This window comes from Giraffa tippelskirchi, chromosome 4 (assembly GCF_054371585.1).
Source record: "Giraffa tippelskirchi isolate mGirTip1 chromosome 4, T2T-mGirTip1v1.2.pri, whole genome shotgun sequence".
NCBI classification, from domain to species: domain Eukaryota; kingdom Metazoa; phylum Chordata; class Mammalia; order Artiodactyla; family Giraffidae; genus Giraffa; species Giraffa tippelskirchi.
The window spans coordinates 32743139-32759781 of record NC_137278.1 but is presented as its reverse complement, the minus strand read 5'-3'; the positions used below and the strand labels follow the sequence as shown (position 1 = coordinate 32759781).

The 16643-nt window shown below is 43.8% G+C and overlaps 1 protein-coding gene across 7 annotated transcripts in view; it reads right to left on the bottom strand.

Moving 5' to 3' along the window:
* The window catches only part of MAPRE3 (microtubule associated protein RP/EB family member 3), a 51922-nt gene that overhangs the window by 26568 nt on the left and 8711 nt on the right, over positions 1–16643 (bottom strand). For 2 of the 7 annotated variants that reach the window (XM_081484078.1, XM_081484079.1), the window contains exon 2: positions 11405–11613. The exons of 2 other annotated variants lie outside the window; for them this stretch is intronic. In XM_081484078.1, coding sequence (XP_081340204.1) covers positions 11405–11451 — 47 coding nt within the window. In that variant the 5' untranslated portion in view covers positions 11452–11613. Of the gene's footprint in view, positions 1–5435; positions 5470–11239; positions 11614–16643 lie in introns of all 7 variants that reach the window. 3 more of the 7 variants (XM_081484083.1, XM_081484088.1, XM_081484077.1) reach the window with 2 other exon arrangements.

Sequence of the window (16643 nt, the reverse complement as noted above, 5' to 3'; positions counted from 1 at the left end):
CAGGTGTTTTTTAAAAAAATAATTATTAATTTTGGCCATGCTGGGTCTTTGTTGCTGCGTGCACTTTTCTCTAGTTTTCTCTAGTTGCCGGGAGCGGGGGCTACTCTCTACTTGCCTGCCCGGGCTTCTCATTGCTGTGGCTTCTCTTGTTGTGGAGCAGGGACTCTAGGGTGCGCAGGCTTCAGTAGTTGTGGCTGCTGGGCTCTAGAATGCAGGCTCAATAGTTGTGGTACAGGGGTTAGTTGCTCTGCAGCATGTGGTCTCTATCCTCTTAAGAAAGAATAGGAGGGAAGGAGTGGAGTGGAATTGTGAGCACCAGCCCAGTTTGGAGCTCCTGCCTCTGGGGTCCTTGGGCAACTATAAGAAATAGAGACTGAAGTTTCCCTAACTAGCAGAGACCACTTCCTATAATGTTTCCATTTTAAGCTCTTCACCTGAGGAACAGAAAATAGGTATTCCAGGGAATACCTGGAAGAGAGCCTTCCCTGGTGGTTCAGTGGTAAAGAATCCACCTGTCAATGCAGGAGACTCAGGTTCGATCCCTGGTCTGGGATCCTTATCCTCTGATAAGGATAACTGAAGGACTAGACATGATGGGCAGGCATGAGTGGACCAAGCATACTCAAGACACAACACTTCCATCTGCTGTGTTCCCACTGTCCTATACGGCCCACACATCAGTGGTCTCCAAACAGGGAAAGCTCAGCAGTGTCTCACAGACAGAACTTTTCCAACACACACACACCCCTCTCTAGAAAGAGGCTTGGTATGTGGAAAAGCTCCCCAAGTGATTCTTATTTGCCCCTCAACCTGTTTTCCTCCTAACACCATCATTAACCCCATCATTCCTCCTCATTTTTCATTTATCTCTTTAGATCAGTACAAACTCATAGATTATTTTATTCAATGGGCTATGATACATTACTGTCATTTATTCTGAGGCTCAAACTGTGCCAGTACGGTATTGGCCACTGGGAGCCCCCTTCAGCTGGCTTCTCTGTCTTCTATGACACACCCCCATCATTCTTGGAGAAGTTCCTTACTTCCTGGTGGTAAAAAATGCTCAAGGCTCAACTTGCACTTCTCATGCCTCCATCTTGGAAGAAGTCATTTTTCTAAGGATTCCTGGTCCTCTGAGGGGAGAGTAAAAATCTCTTTTGAAGACTTAAGCATCATATTAATACTTATGATAAAAGAGGACTGAAGTAAAGTCAAGAAAGGACAAGAAACTGCCCCCTCTGTGATTATGACTAATAAACAGGGGTCAGCACTTAAGAGCTAGAGCTCCTTTTTTTTATTTTTTTTCAAACAAAGCTTTATTGGAAGACAACCACACTCACTCATTGATATTAATATATTGTCTATGACTGCTTCCATGTTACAACAGCAGAAGTCAATAGTCTTGACTGAAACTGTACACCTTACAAAGTGTAAAATACGTACTCCCTGGCCCTCACAGAAAATATCTACTGATCTCTGCTAACACGTATCTGCACGTTACAGATAGGATTACCTATCATGAGGAATAGTGTGGTTTGGAAATATGTAAATAAGACTAATACATTTCCTTAGAGGTCACAAGGCAGCACTTTAACAATGCAAAAGAAGTTACAAACTTAGAAAGACTGCCACATGTCATCATGTAGAATCTGGTTGTAAAGGTAATTATAAACAGAGGGCTGGTTATTGTGGAATCTGAAAAAAAGATGACTGGAAAATAAAACTATGTTACTGCAATTTCAACATTATCCAAGGAGTGGAATTTTGTTTAGTTAGCATTGGCATTCTGGTCACTAGGACAGTCTCTCTTCTGGAAGAGAGGGGAGAGTTAATCAAGCTTGACCACAGTGTGGATGATACATCTTTTCTTAACATTGTGCAATGGTACTTGCTCTGATTTCACATTCACAAAGCAAGCTCTCATTATTTTTCTGATTTTCAAGGTATCAAGATATAGGGAAGAAGTGTATCCCTTGCTATATTAAATTTACTTTCTGGTACAAATGTGCCTGAGCAAGTAAATATAAATCACTTTTCTTGGGACTCAGTGACCTTAAGGAGAGCTGATCTTTATTTATTTGTTTTAATAATCGGAGGACAATTGCTTTACAATGTTGTGTTGGGTTTCTCCCACACAACAGTGCGAATCAGCCATAGATGCATCTTTCCTCTTGAGCCTTCCTCCCACCCTTCCCCCCATCCCACCTCTCTAGGTCATCACAGAGCACTGGGCTGGGCTGCCTGTGCTATATAGCATGGGAGAGCTGATCTTTAAAGTATCAGATCTATGGACCTGAGAGGTAGATCCCAAACTGTGTCAGTTCCCTTAGAACAGGGTACAAAACAAAACAGTAAAAAGAGATTGTCACTACATTTCTTTCAAAGTGGGCAGATGCAGGGGATTTCCTGGTGGTCCAGTGGTTAGGACGCTGAGCTTTCACTGCTGAGGGCCTGGGTTCAATCCCTAGCCAGGGAACTAAGATCCCACAAGTTGTGTGGCACAGCAAGAAAAAAAAAAAAAAAAACACAACCCCCAAAACAAAAAAAGAAGTGAACAGATGCAAAAGTTTGCTGAAATGTTGGACAGCTCCTACCTATAAACATTAGGGCTCTAGCCAAATTCTGGGGGGTATCCTGGAAGCATTCCTTAAAGTCGGTGTTCTCAATAAGTCTCTGTCTTGTGGGAGAAGCTCACCCTCTACTTAGGAGAACATGGTTCTTAAGGTGTCCGTTATAGTTCTGGTTTTCCTGCTAAGCATGAACTTTCAGACCCAACCAGTGGCCAAGATCAAGCTGGGCCTGCACTAGTAGGATAAAAGACTGGAACTGTCTTATTTCCTAAACTTAGCAAGCATCAGTGTTGGTAAGGCTGAGAAGGGGGCAGAGGGCTCAGCAGCTGATCCTCAACCTACCATGTCACTGGGCAGGGAATCATACCCATATGCACCAAGTGATTATAGCAGAGTGTGTTAAAACTACAACATGAATTTGGGGGCAAGGGCAGTGGCTCACATTTGTATTTTTAATTCTAAAGCATGGCTCAAAACTAGTGCCACTGTCTTTTGAGTGACCTGTTTTCTCTTTCCCTCAAACAATCCATCCATAACTTCTAGAACAGGTTAGTATTAAAAAAAAATCTGAGAACATTACTCAGTGAGAATGAGTGTCCTGCTTTCCATAAAATAGGACTTTAAAATCACTTTCTGGACAAAATGTATTGCTGTAGCTTTTAGATATGAATATGGACATGTCTCATTTATTCTTCTCTCTTAATTATAAAATTAAGAAAAGCTTCTGATTTCCACAAATAATGAGATTAAACAACTATACACATCCAGTTTCTTATAAGAAGCTGGCACAAAGGAAGGATATGTGGGTTGGTAGTGGTGGTGAAAGACAGGACATCAAGTCTCACATGTGTGGTCCTGGGGCTGCTGATCAACCAAGCCTTCCCAGACTCTGTTTTTGATCTTTTAAATTCAGTAAGTACATCCTGTGCAGCCATCATGTGTCAGGGCCAGTGCGGGGCACTGCTGACAGGCAGATGAATAGGATGAGGCCCCTGCCACCAAGGAGCTCACATCTGAGTTGTGGAGAAAGACCCCACAGAATGATGACATGCACAAGGGCTATAACATCAACGTATTCTTCCCTGGTGATCCTTTGAGCAATTACTCTCTTGGTAATCAGTTTAATCATTATTGAATTTGAAAAAATAAAAAAAGTGCTATTGAAATTCAAATAATATACATGGGTATAAAATAAAAAGGTAAAGTTGCCTGGTATCAGATATGTGTAGTCTTCAGATCTTTTAATATAGATATTGAAGTTAGGTATACACATATTTGTTCCATTGTTTAAAGAAAATATAAATATTCTGGGACTTCTTTTCCCTTTAAACATATCATGGTTACTTTTCCATGCAGTGCACAGAGATTCACCTCATTCTCTCATGGTTACATAGCCTTTTGTACCTAAGAATCATTCATTTCTCTCAAAAGGTTAGGAAAAGTTTTGGGTGATCTGGCCTTGAAAGGCAAGCTGGAGTTCATTTTGTGGTAAGAAAAACCAAGAGACGATTCTTATGATGCAGGAAGCAGGTGGTGCTGCCTGAGCATGCCTGAGAGGTGTGGGAATACGCAGCATTTTTTTGAGGACCCTCAGCAGTCTGCTGAGGACATGGTATTCTTTGAACTTTGGTTGGCATCATAATCTTGAGAATTTCTTAAAATTGTAGCTGTGCTGTCTCCTACATTGAGACTCAATAGGTTCGTGACCCCTTAGTCTTTGCTCTTGCCAGGATGCTAGTCTGCCTTCCCTTCTACAACAGTGTGTATTCACACCATCCCTCGCAAGATAAGCAAGGCAGATGAAGGCCCAGAAAGGCTCCATGGTTGCCTAGTGGGAAAATCCTGGCATCCTTACACTTTGCTCTCACTTGGCCATTTCAGTCTCAGTCTTCTCACATCTTCTCCTTCACCAACTTTTCACTTTGTAGTTTTATATCATCTTTCATCTGAGAAGTTCAAAGTATTCCCAATGTTGACCTCATGGTTGGGCAATAGGAACAGGTAATAACCTAATTTTATAGAAGGATAAACAGAGGCACTGGGAACCTCACTTTCCTATCACGGTGAGTCAACACTGAAGCTGAGAACAGAATTCAACCTGCCTTTTGTTCTGCTCACGATATTATTGTCCTTTCCCCTGAATTATGGATTTTGGATCACTTTTCTCATTAATCGAGGCAGGGTGTGGAAAGCATCATGCATAGCACCCAGCTCACAGCAGAGACAAGCCATTTCTCTCCTCATAGCAACCAAGTGGAAGCTGCCCAGAGCCTCCAGAGCTTAGTGGGCAGTGTTTCTTTATGTGCTGCTCAGTCCAGTGGACCAAGAGACACACCAGGAACAATGGCACTGGAGGTCACAGCCTGGCCCCCAGCAGGTCTGCCTGCTTCAGAGGTGAGAGTCGAGTGGTCTACAGAGAGGTGGCCCTAAGTGATGGGTTCCTTTTTGTCCCTTATCTTGAGCTTCACGTGCTAAACTAGAGCATGGATCCAATAAGCTGCTTCTTTTTAAAGTGAAATTTTCATTAATTGGAGTCTCAGACCTTTGTGTTGTGAAGAGAGGAGCTGAAGTAGAATTAAGCCCGTTTAATTATTTGGCGAGGTTCCGAGGCACTCACCATAACTTTTCATCGTGTTTCACCAGCATGTAGGGCACCTCTGTTTAATGCTTTGTCCTAGAAATGAGTGGTTAGGAACACAAACATTGCTGTCCTAACAGACTCTTCTCTGATCTCTTTACTGGTTGTCAAATCTCCTTTTTAGATTCTCCAACTTTATATTCAACCATGAAAACCTTTTTCAAAATGGGCCTTGAGCGTTTTTTAGTAGATAATGTTAACGTTGAGAATTAATTATCTTCCCTCACCTTTAAGTCTGCTTCTTTGAACTCAGCCTTTCATCTGTAGATATGAAAGTAAACATTAATAATTAACGATTTGTCATCCTCTCCAAGTAGTAAGTTTTATTTACTTCTGAGGAAGAAATAAGTATTTCCCAGAGTCAGAGAGACAGATAGGAGCAGAATGGGAACTCGGCTTTTGATGGTCTTGATGTGGATTCAAACTGACTCAAGTAATTCCATCTGCCTTCAGGAGCAACTGGGTCACTCTCTCTGGAGTTCTGACACGTGTAGATGAAAATATGCTTCAAATGGTGATCTGCAGCTTCTCACTCTCCCTTCTGACCAACACCCCTTGAGCCACTTCCTTCTCTTCTGGGAGCATCTCCCACACACCCTGTATGCTGAACTCCCCAAGCCAGCACAACGCACTTGCCCCATTACCTCTAGACCCAGTACCATGTATACTTCTGGTGACTCATCCTTTGGCTCATCTCCAAGAGGCTGTGTCTCCATAGCAACAGTTCTATGACTGATGGCTGCATGAAATGCCCTTACAGACCCATTCAGCTAGCTGGCTTGATAAGCATCAAAGGCGAATGCTGTAGGAGACCCTCCCCCCCACCACACACATACATTCTCATCACCTCAAAAGCTTAAAGGGAGAACTTCACCTTGCCTAGCTCACATTCATACTCCATCTTAAAAAAAACTATTTATCTATTTATTACCATTATATGCCTAGAAGAATCTCTTTCATCTGTAAATGTGAGGGTAACACATTCCATGTTTACCTCTGCAAAAAAAGTGTTTCCTTTGATATTGCATTTCTCACTTCAGGGAATAGCATCTAATTTGAACACTCAGGGATGTGGTAAACAGTTCCACCATTCCTATCCACACTCCTTAGGATTTGCAGATGCCCCCTCCCCCGGCAACCCCCACCAAACGTCCCTGTCCTAATCCCTGGAACTTGTGAATATGATACCTTAAATGGCAAAAAAGGCTTTGCAGATATCATTAAGTTAACGATTCTGTGATGGAAGAAAGATCAGCCTGCATTATCCAAGCCCTAACATTATCACAAGGGTCTTTATAAGGGGGAAGGGAGGGGTCAGAGAGAAGATGTGTTGATGGCGGCCAAAGTCAGAGTGATACAGGGCTACAAGCCATGGGGCAGGCAGCCCCAAGAAGCCGGAAAGGCAAGGACAGCATCTTTCTCCTGGAGCCTCCAAGAAGGAACAGAGCCTTGCCAACACCTTGATTTTAACCCATGACTTTAGCTTCCTGTGGCTGCTGTAGCAAACTGTCACGTACGGGAGAGCTTAAAAGAACACAAATTTGTTTTCTTACTGTTCTAGAGGCCAGCAGTCCAAAATCAAGATGTCAGCAGGGCTGCACTCCTTCCGAAGGCCCTAGGGGGAACCTGTCTTTGCCTTTTCTAGTTTCTGATGGCTCCAGGCTTTCCTTGGCTTGTGACCACATCACTCTACCAGGGCCCAGCCAGATAATCAAGGGTAAGCACCCCTTCCCAAGATTCTTTTTTAAAATAATTAATTAATTAATCTTTGGCTGTGCTGTGTCTTTGCTGCTGCAGGTGAGCTCTTCTCTAGTTGCCATGAGTGGGGGCTACTCTAGTTGCAGTACTCGGGCTTCTCATTGTGGTGGCTTCTCTTGTTGCAGAGCATGAGGTCTAGGGGGCGGGGGGTGGTGCTTCAGTAGTTGTAGCTCCCCGGCTTCAGAGCACAGGTTCTTTAGTTGTGGCGCATGAGCTCAGCTGCCCTGCACCATATGGGACATTCTCAGACCAGGGATCTAACCAGCGTCCCTTGCATTGCAAGGTGGATTCTTAACCACTGGACCACCAGGCAAGTGCCCCAAGATTCTTAATCACACCTTTGATCATATAAGGTAATATTCACAGATTCTGAGGATTAGGACTTTTGGGGAGTCAGCATTCTGCCCACTGTATCTACTTCAGACCCCTAGAACTGTAAGATAACAGATTTACTTAGTTCTAAGTAACTACCTTTATGGTAACTGTTACAGCAGCGATAGAAAATAAGTATGCAGACTGACTGTATTCCCTCCCACTTGGACTCTCTAAGCTGAAGAGTCCCTCTTGTTCTCCCACTCTGTGGAGATTGCTCTGGTCTATGGTGGTGGACTGGGCCTCTTTAGAGTCTTCTTCTGGCACCTTACTTCTATATGACAGGTCTCACTCACTCAGATCCACACTGTCAGAACATGGAGAAACGAGATGTACAGAAGAGAACTCAGAACTAGAATACTGTGAAACATCGCAGCTGGGAGGAGGGTCCACGTGGAATTCCGACTGACTGAGGAAGAGCTGTCATCCTTTCCCACAGGAAAGAAAAGAGTTCCAATAGCACATATCTTAACCCCTCTTGGGGTGGAAGCACATCTATCTAAATGATACTAAGCAGCTGACAAGCAGGCTAGGGAAGGAAGAATGCAGATTCTGGGAATGTCCCTTCTACTCTTTTCCAAGTGTTTCAGTGCATTTAGGCAATTCAACCAGTAACCCCGACACATTTAGACATCTGTAGGTCCAGCTCAGGCAGAGTTTTATTCTGATCTTAAACAAGTCATTGGCCCTGTGTTTCATCTCCTCCACTAGCATAATGAAAGCATCTTCCAGAGATGGATTCAAAACAAAGTTCCCTGACATGTTATTTCAGTGTCTTGGAAACAGCGCTACTGGGGACAAAACTAAATACAATGTTAGCTGGGACAATGGAAAGTGCTTCCCACATGTGTCTTGCACTGGTTCTTGAACATGACTATTGGAAACCTTGTAAGTGGATACGATTTTAATGTAGCTGAAAACTGGAAGAAAGGTGGCAATACATTCACCATAGTAAACAGCTGTAGTGGCAACAGGTTTTGTGAGTGGAATGGCTTAAGGGCTGGTAATCTGGTGGGAAGAGGGAGACAGAAGAGCGTCTTGAAACTGTGTTTGCAGAACCAGCATACGGTTGTATTTGGATGATAGGTCCACCTGGGGCAGCTCTGCAAGAGGGCAGTACTAAAGTACTACCTTGGCCACCCCTTGATGCCACTACTGTTTGAATGGCAGAATTACAGCACTTTTAATGACCACATTTAATTTTGTCAATATTTTTCCATTTTTAAAAATAAATGAAAAATAGTAGGATCCCATGTTTTCAGAAAGAAGTAATACATTAGTATGTGTGTAGAAAAGAAATGTTGGAATATTCAACAAAATTGTGGCACCAGTTTCTCCTCTGGGGACAAGGTTATAGAAGACTTCCACTTTCTACTTTATGCATTTCTGTAATGTTTTAATTTTAAAATATTTTAAAGGCTATTTTGATTTACATTTATTATCCAAGAAAGGATTTTTTCTATGACTACTATACACTAAAGGCATTAAATGTACATTATTCTTAGAAATTTTGCTTAAAATATGGGCTAGAGTTTTTAGAATAATTTTTTTAATTCATGGAAAAGCTAATGCATGGATAAAAATTAGGATATACAGATCATTAGAGTGAGAGTGAGCCAAGTGATACAAAAAGTCTCAAGAGTGTTTTTCAGAGAAATGCCAGGATTCGGTAGCTGTTTGAAGAATACTTTTCCAAGCCCTAAATGCCCAATAGGGGGAAAGGACCAGAGGTCCAACAGGGGGAAAGGACCAGAGGACCTGAAGTCAAAAGCTTCTTGGTGATTTCTCTTAACTCACCTCGTGCCCTCAACTACCAAGTGCTGTTCAAGTACCTGAGAAATCTTCCTGAAGAAGCCAATAGGCAGCCTCTTTGGAGAGGCTGTTAGAGGGGCTGACAATTCCAGAAAACCAAGCTGAAGGCAGTGTATAAATTAAGATGCTTTGGGACTTCCCTGGCTGTCCAGTGGTTAAGACTCCATGCTTCCACTGCAGGAGGCATGGGTTCAAACCCTGCTTGGGGAACTAAGATCCCACATGCTGTACGGTGCAGTCAAAACAAAATTAAGATGTTTTAGCTAAGAGTTCTGAGAACTCTAAAATAACTAGTTATTATGCCCTCATCCTTCCCAAAGAGGTCATCTGCTCCAGGCAGGAAGTAACATAATTTCCACACAACTAGATGCTGCCAGAACCATCTGAGTTCAGATGATGAACTCTGAAGATAAAGCAGCAAATTGGACTTTCTTAAACACCCCAGACAGGGCCTGTGTTATCACTGGGTTTCCAACGCCCTCAAGCGGGCCTCAGAAGCAAAGTCCTCTTGAATTATGACCTTTCACACATCCTGGAACAGCTCTGGGCAGAAGCAGTGCCTGCCTAGGTCTCGCTAACGGAGGCTTCCAAGCCATGGGAAGTCCTCTGGGCTACAATCAGAGGCTTGTCACATCTGGGAAGGTGCAGGGTACTCATTCTACCTGTGAGAATGGCCAGGTGCAGAAAGATGCCTCAAGATCAGTTCTCCGAAGTGTTGGTGGGTGGGGTGGGTGTGTTGTAGGGAGAAAAGGAGTTCTGGAGTCTATCCTGAGGGCACTAGGCACCCCCGGGCGACTCCTGTACCCAGGAGAGTAGGAAATAGGTCCCTGGGAGAGGTTATTATACTCGGCAAGTGGCCATTGTCTTTATGTGAGCACAGACTATGCGGTTATTTCAGTCTCTGAAGATCCTATCTCTGTGTTACTGGAAGGAGAGGCTTTGCTGCCGAAGAAGCTGGTATCTGTCCTCCTCTTCCCCTCCTCTTCCCTTCTCTCTCTCAGGGGAGCTAGCTTGGCCTTCTCGATTTCTGGTGCCCCTCCTTCTCAACATGGAGACTGAGAGACCCAAGAACCACTCTTTCTGTCACTCTTGTCCAGCAGTGATGAAGGTAATTGGTTTATTACTGCAGCCACAATCCACCACTTCTAAGAACTGCCTCATAGAACTGAGGACCGACAGCAACAAAGTACTCCTCAGAAATCCACTCATTCAGCAACTATTTGTTGGGCCTCAACAATTTCCAGTTCTTACAAGGATGAATCAGTCAGTCTTGATCCTGGACTCATGGAGCTTGTTATCTAGTGAAATAGCCCAGCAGTAATGAAATCACACAAATAACTGCGTAATTATGATCACATTAAGTGCTGCAGAAAAAACATACATGATTAAGGTGTTTTGAAAGCAAAGACTTTCCACCTCTTATAAAAGATACATTTTACATTCAGTCTAATATATTGATATATACAAACGCACACACACACAGACGCAGATAATAAAATATAAGTTCCATCCAACAATTCTTACTACGAGTGATACCCTCTGATATTTTCTGGTCTTTTCATTTGGAAAATGCTAGTTACAACCCAATAAGTTGATCTCACAACCAGTTAGTGGTTGAAATCCACCACTTGAAAAACCCTGTCATGGGGCCCCCAAACTGGAGTGGAGATGGGCTGGAGATCACAGAACACTTCCTTGAGGGATTGCCGTTTAGGCCAAGGCATGGTGAGGTTACGGAGACTCAGCCTAAAAAGGCCAACAAAGAATGTTCTGGACAGAGGGAACAGCATATGCAGACTCCTCACTTAACAGAAAAGGAAAGTGGGGGTCAAGGAAGAGATGTGCCTTGTTCAAGGTCACATAACTCAAAGTCCTGGTCTCCTGATTCCGAGCTCACGGTTCTCAAGTGTACAGCCACCTCTCAGTCATAACAAGTTTTCCTCTGCATTTTACTAACGAAGAGCCAAGAGCGAATTGCTCAGACCTAGGCTGACTAGGAGGAAAGAGAAGACCAACAGTGGGGGGTCAGGTTTACAAAAAGCCTGTTTAATTCTCCATACAAAACAGTGCACCTTGGTGCCTACCCCACCTGGCTTGGGGCCTGCACTGTGCGTTCCTTCCTGGTAGGGACTGGCTGGGAGCCATACTGCTGCTTAGTCCTGGCTTTAATGAAACATCACTTATTGATATTTCAGAATGTTCAGGCAAGGTTTAGACTCAGCTGAAGGTCCTGGAAAGGATACAAGGTACCGGCCTGGGCGTTTTCACATCCCTGTGTTGATGCCGGCATCCACCTTCCATGTGTTTCCACCTTGCTCAGGCCTCTGCTTGGCCCTTGTGATCGCTGTGCATGGTTAGCTGTGCAAGGGGCTTCTGGTGAAGTATGAAGGTAACGTGAGTCTGGCAACTGACAGACAGGCCACAACCAATGGTGTCAGGCAGAGTCAGGGTCAAAGTGGATGGCTGAGGAGGACATGAGAGGAAAGAGGGGTCAGATGAGGCAAGGGTCTTAGGCCAAGTTTCAAAACAGGCAAGAGAGAAACAGGGCTGTGATATACAGGTGTACAGTTTGCACACTGCACAAAGCACCCTGGGAGGGGATGAGTGAGGCTGAGGTGGAACCCACAGCCTGCTCACAAAACCGTGTTCTTGGCAAGTTGCCTTCTGCCTGGAGGAAGCATCTTCATGGACAGAGGTCAGAGAGGAATGGCTGAGTAGGACACTTGGGCAGAGTGGGAAACAGCCAGGCCCACACAACAGGACATCAGAAATATGGCTGCCAAACCTAGGGAAGGTTGGCCTGCTCATGTTTTAAATGCTAAACCTGTGTGGGTGGATACGGACTGGCGGTTGGGTGCCGCTCCACTCTGTAGTGACAAGCTGTGACCACGCGAGCCATGGCTGACAAGCAGAGACACCTCATGGTGCTAGCACCTTATCAAGTCAGACTCTGTGATGCTTGACCATCTTCACTTCTCCTTCATCAACCTCAGCATAATCCTGCCACACCCTGGAGGCACAGATCCACTCCAGAGATTTCAGTTAGGTAAAAAAATGTTGCTGGTAATATGTGTCCATGTTAAGGGAAAAAAACAAACACACTCTACAAAAAAATAAACAAATAAAAAGAGAGAAACCAAACACTCTACAAAGGTGAATAAGTAAAAGTAAAAATAGGGACCTCCCCAGCAGTCCAGTGGTTAAGACTCTGCCTTCCAATGCAGGGGGCATGGGTTTGATCCCTAGTTGGAGAACTAAGATCCCATATGGGATGGTGAGGAGCTACAAATGGTGCTGGAAAACTTGAATACTTCTATGCAAAAAACAGCAACAGCAACTGATTATACATTGCATCATATACAAAGATTAACTCAAAATTGATCATAGATCTAAATGTAAAACTTAAAACACTAAAACTTAAAACTTCTATAAAAGTAAAAACAGCCTTTGACAAAGTTTAAAATTAAAATTTTCTTCTGTCAGTAACCTCCCTCCTGCTCATCCCTCATTTTCCACACCCCTTTTGTGTTCTCACTGGAGCCTGTAATGACTCTCCTCCTCATTCCTTTGACAACCAGTGCCTGTCTTCGATTTTCAGTGCTTCCCTCCACTTCTGACCTCAGGGGCAGCTAATCCACTGCCATCTCAAACTCTGCCTCCCCAGAAACCTTGCCCTGAGAATGCCAAGTCGCCCCCTTCCTCATGCCGCTCTAGTTACTGTTGCTTCTCTAGACTACAGGAGTTCAGAGACTTAGCCCATTAGGAATTCATGGGCCTAACTCAGGCCCCACCCTTGCACAACAAGACTTTCATTCATCTCTCAAACTCCCAGGCTCATTTCTCACAGTGGTTAATTCAGACCTTCAGGACCTCACCCCCACCTCAGCAAGTGGCCTTGGCTCTACCTCACTAAGCAAAAGGTCTTTTATTAGCAGGAATTCCAGCCATCTCCCCTGGACTACACTCTGCAAGTCAGGGGTAGAAAGAGCCCTACTCTCTTCTACCAGTCGCAGAGGAAGGGAGCCCTTTCCTCTCCTACAAAATTACCCCTGCCCTGGTGTCCTCAAGATTACTCCTGTTTCCTCCCCTTCTCTCTTGGGTTTTGTTTTTTTATGTTAAAATGTTTTTACTGCATCTAAAGCCATTTTCAATAAATATCTTGAGTTTGGAGCCTTAGCTAGGTAATCCTTTTGCAGTAGAAATCAGACTTTTCCCCTCAGATAACCCCTTTTCCTTTCCACCATCAAACACGCTGAGGTCTTATTATCAGAAATCATTCTAAATTGATATCAAACTCTTACTTGGATTGTAAGTTAGTCGGATCACCATAGAGAACAATGTATAATAAGCCTATTGAAACAACAACATGGAAGCAATCTAAGTATCCATTCAGTGGATGAATGGATAATGAAAATGTATACATACACAATGGGAATATTGCTGCTGCTGTTGCTAAGTCGCTTCAGTAGTGCCTGACTCTGTGCGACCCCACAGACAGCAGCCCACCAGGCTCCCCCGTCCCTGGGATTCTCCAGGCAAGAACACTGGAGTGGGTTGCCATTTCCTTCCCCAAATGGGAGTATTATTCATCCATAAAAAAGAAAAGGAATCTTGCCATTTACAACACAGATCGACCTTGAGGGGTTAACGCTAAGAGAAACAAGCTGGACACAGAAAGACATACTGTGTTATCTTACTTATATGTGAAATTGAAAAGCACTGAACTCTTGGATACAGAGAACAGACTGGTGGTTGCCAGATTGGGAGTGGGGGATGGGGAACTGGGTGAAGGTGGTCAAAAGGTACAAACTTCCAGTTCTAAAATAAGTAAGTGCTGAGGAATATAATGGACAGTATGGTGACTATAGTTAATAATACTATATTGTATATTTGAAAGTTGCTAAGAGAGCAGATCTTAAAAGAGCACAACAAAAAATCTGTAACTATGTGTGGTGATGGATGCTAACTAGATTTATCGTGGTGATCATTTTGAGGTATATACAAATATTGAGTCATCGATATTGAGTCATCAAAGCCAATATAACATTGTTATGTCAATTATATCTCAGTTAAAAAAAAAAACCAGCATTGTTCGTGTGCTTTGCCTCAGTAATTCTACTTTATAGGATATACCCCTGAAGAAATAGCCCACAAAAGAAAAACAGTAATCTGTACAGTGATGTTCAGAGCAGAGATATTTACACTTGCAAAATGTTGGAAGCACCCCAACTGCTCAGTAATAGATTGATGGTTAAGCACATTTTGGTATCAATGTAATGGAATACCACAGAAGGAATGGCACATTTGAAGTGATAAATATATGGCTTATGTTGATACAGAGAAATCTACAGATGAAGCATACTTTAATACAGAAAAATTATATAAACAGAAAAAATACATGCTGACTAAAATTTTATATCTGTTTGCTGATCAAGAATACAGTTACAACAAAAGAAAGTTTGATCCTGCTGCTTCTGGTCACTGCTTTCCTCCCCTTCTCTGCTGCTCTCTGGTGACCACTCATTGCCTCTATTTTCTCTACACCCAGGTCCCCGCTTCACCCTATCCAACCTGGCTTCCAATTCCAGGGTTTTACTGGAACAACACTCTTGCCATGATTTTCATCTGGATAAAGCCTTGAGTCTAGCTGAACCGGCAGCCCTGAAGTGCTCTGCCTTTGCTGCTGAAGCCTCCTACTTCCCACAGTGCTTCACTTTTTCCCTCATTATGGACAATTCTCAAAGCTTACTACCAGGAGCTCTGTACTACCAGGAGCTCTGGTCTTTGTGGTCTGTACCCAAGAACCCTGGAGAGACGCCCCTCCCCTCCTTTTCAGGGAAGCCGGTGCTTCTGTGTTGTTGACTCTCACACCCATGGCTCCGTCCAATCTCACCCTCAGTTTCTGGACTTTTGGGATCACTCCACTTGGATGTCACCAATTGTCACCTTTAGCTTTCTGTGCCTAAGCCAAAACTTATCTTCAAACCGTCTCTCCAACTTCCTAATTTCTGACTGTTACCAATGTTGTCCAAATTCTCAGACTCAATCTGATAAGGGTGACCTACTTATGCTCCTCAGCCAGCCAGTCCTTCCAGGACACGGCCCCTTACCTCGCGGAAGGCCCTCTCTGGTGTCCTGCTCATCTTCAAGACGAGCTCAGGTTCTGCTTCCTCTGTGAAGTCTTTTCCATTTCTCTGGTTCACAATGATTGTTTTCCTCTCAGAGTCCTTTTTGAGTTTAGACTCTATAGTGCTAGTGACTAACACAACGCTTTGTTCTTTTCATTTCTTTTGCCTGAACTCTCTTACTCATCTGTCCTCCGGTGGGCGGGACCCTCTGTCAACCCCGCCCATCAGCGGTGATGCGCCTCCCTCTCTGAAGCCTTCCAGGGCTCTTGTAGGCTCAGGGTTACTCTTGCCAAAGCTCCCCTTCCCATCACTGCTGGAGTTTCCATCCCCTGGTGTTATAGTGATCTATATAAATTTGTGTCCAATTCTCGCGCCAGAATGTTAGCTGAGTTCCTTAAGGGCAAAGACCGTGTCTTACCCAACAAAGCAGCACAGATGTATTACCGATGTCCAGTGTTGTCATGCACACTGGTCATTCCACACATCCACCTTATCTTCCAAACCAGACTGCAGTCTCTCATGGACAGGGGCCAAATCTCATTTCTTTTACACCCCATAATGACTCAGAATGCAAAACAGAAAGTATACTTGTTGAGAGTACACTTAGAATAAGCCCTTGAGATGACAATATGCAAATTTATATGAATAACCTATAAACCTGGAAACTATACCTCCTGGGGAATACAAGTCTTATCAAGTCTCAAAACACTGCACCTTGCTATTTTAGGGCCAGCATAACACGTCTCTGCACTTAGCAGTGGTCCTGTCACTTAAAGGTGTTAATAGGATGCCCAAACTGGGAGCTTTCAGCTGTGAACTCTACCATCTAAAATCAGAACAGATCAGAGACTAAACCTGAGTCCCTGATAAGTGGCAATAATCTACAGGGACGGGAGAAGGGGCTGATGGCCATCTGCCAAGAGTCTGGTGCTGCAGAAAGGTCTAGTTACACAGTACGTATTTCCCTAAATGGAGATACTCCTCATACAGGAAGGGATATTTAATTTCATCCAGTGGTTCAAAGCCTGCCCCTTTCACATGGCACAACACACATTAGTTCAGCTAAGATCCTGCTGACTCAGAGGAGCTAAGATTTCATTTCTTACCAGTTAGGAAACAACATTTAAATTACAAGGTGACCAGGACAATAACACCCTCAAGAGAAGATGAATGCTTCTTCCTCAATCACTCTCTCTAGGTTGTGGAGCGTCTCCAGCGAGCCATACCCAAAGACTTGCTCATTAACAATTCCTTAGGGCAGGACAGGCCTCCACCCGTCTGGGGCAGGTGTTTTGGGCGTCAGAACCACTTGGAAGAAGCAGATCTTGCTTAAGAAAACATTTTATGTCACAGTACAGTCTGAAC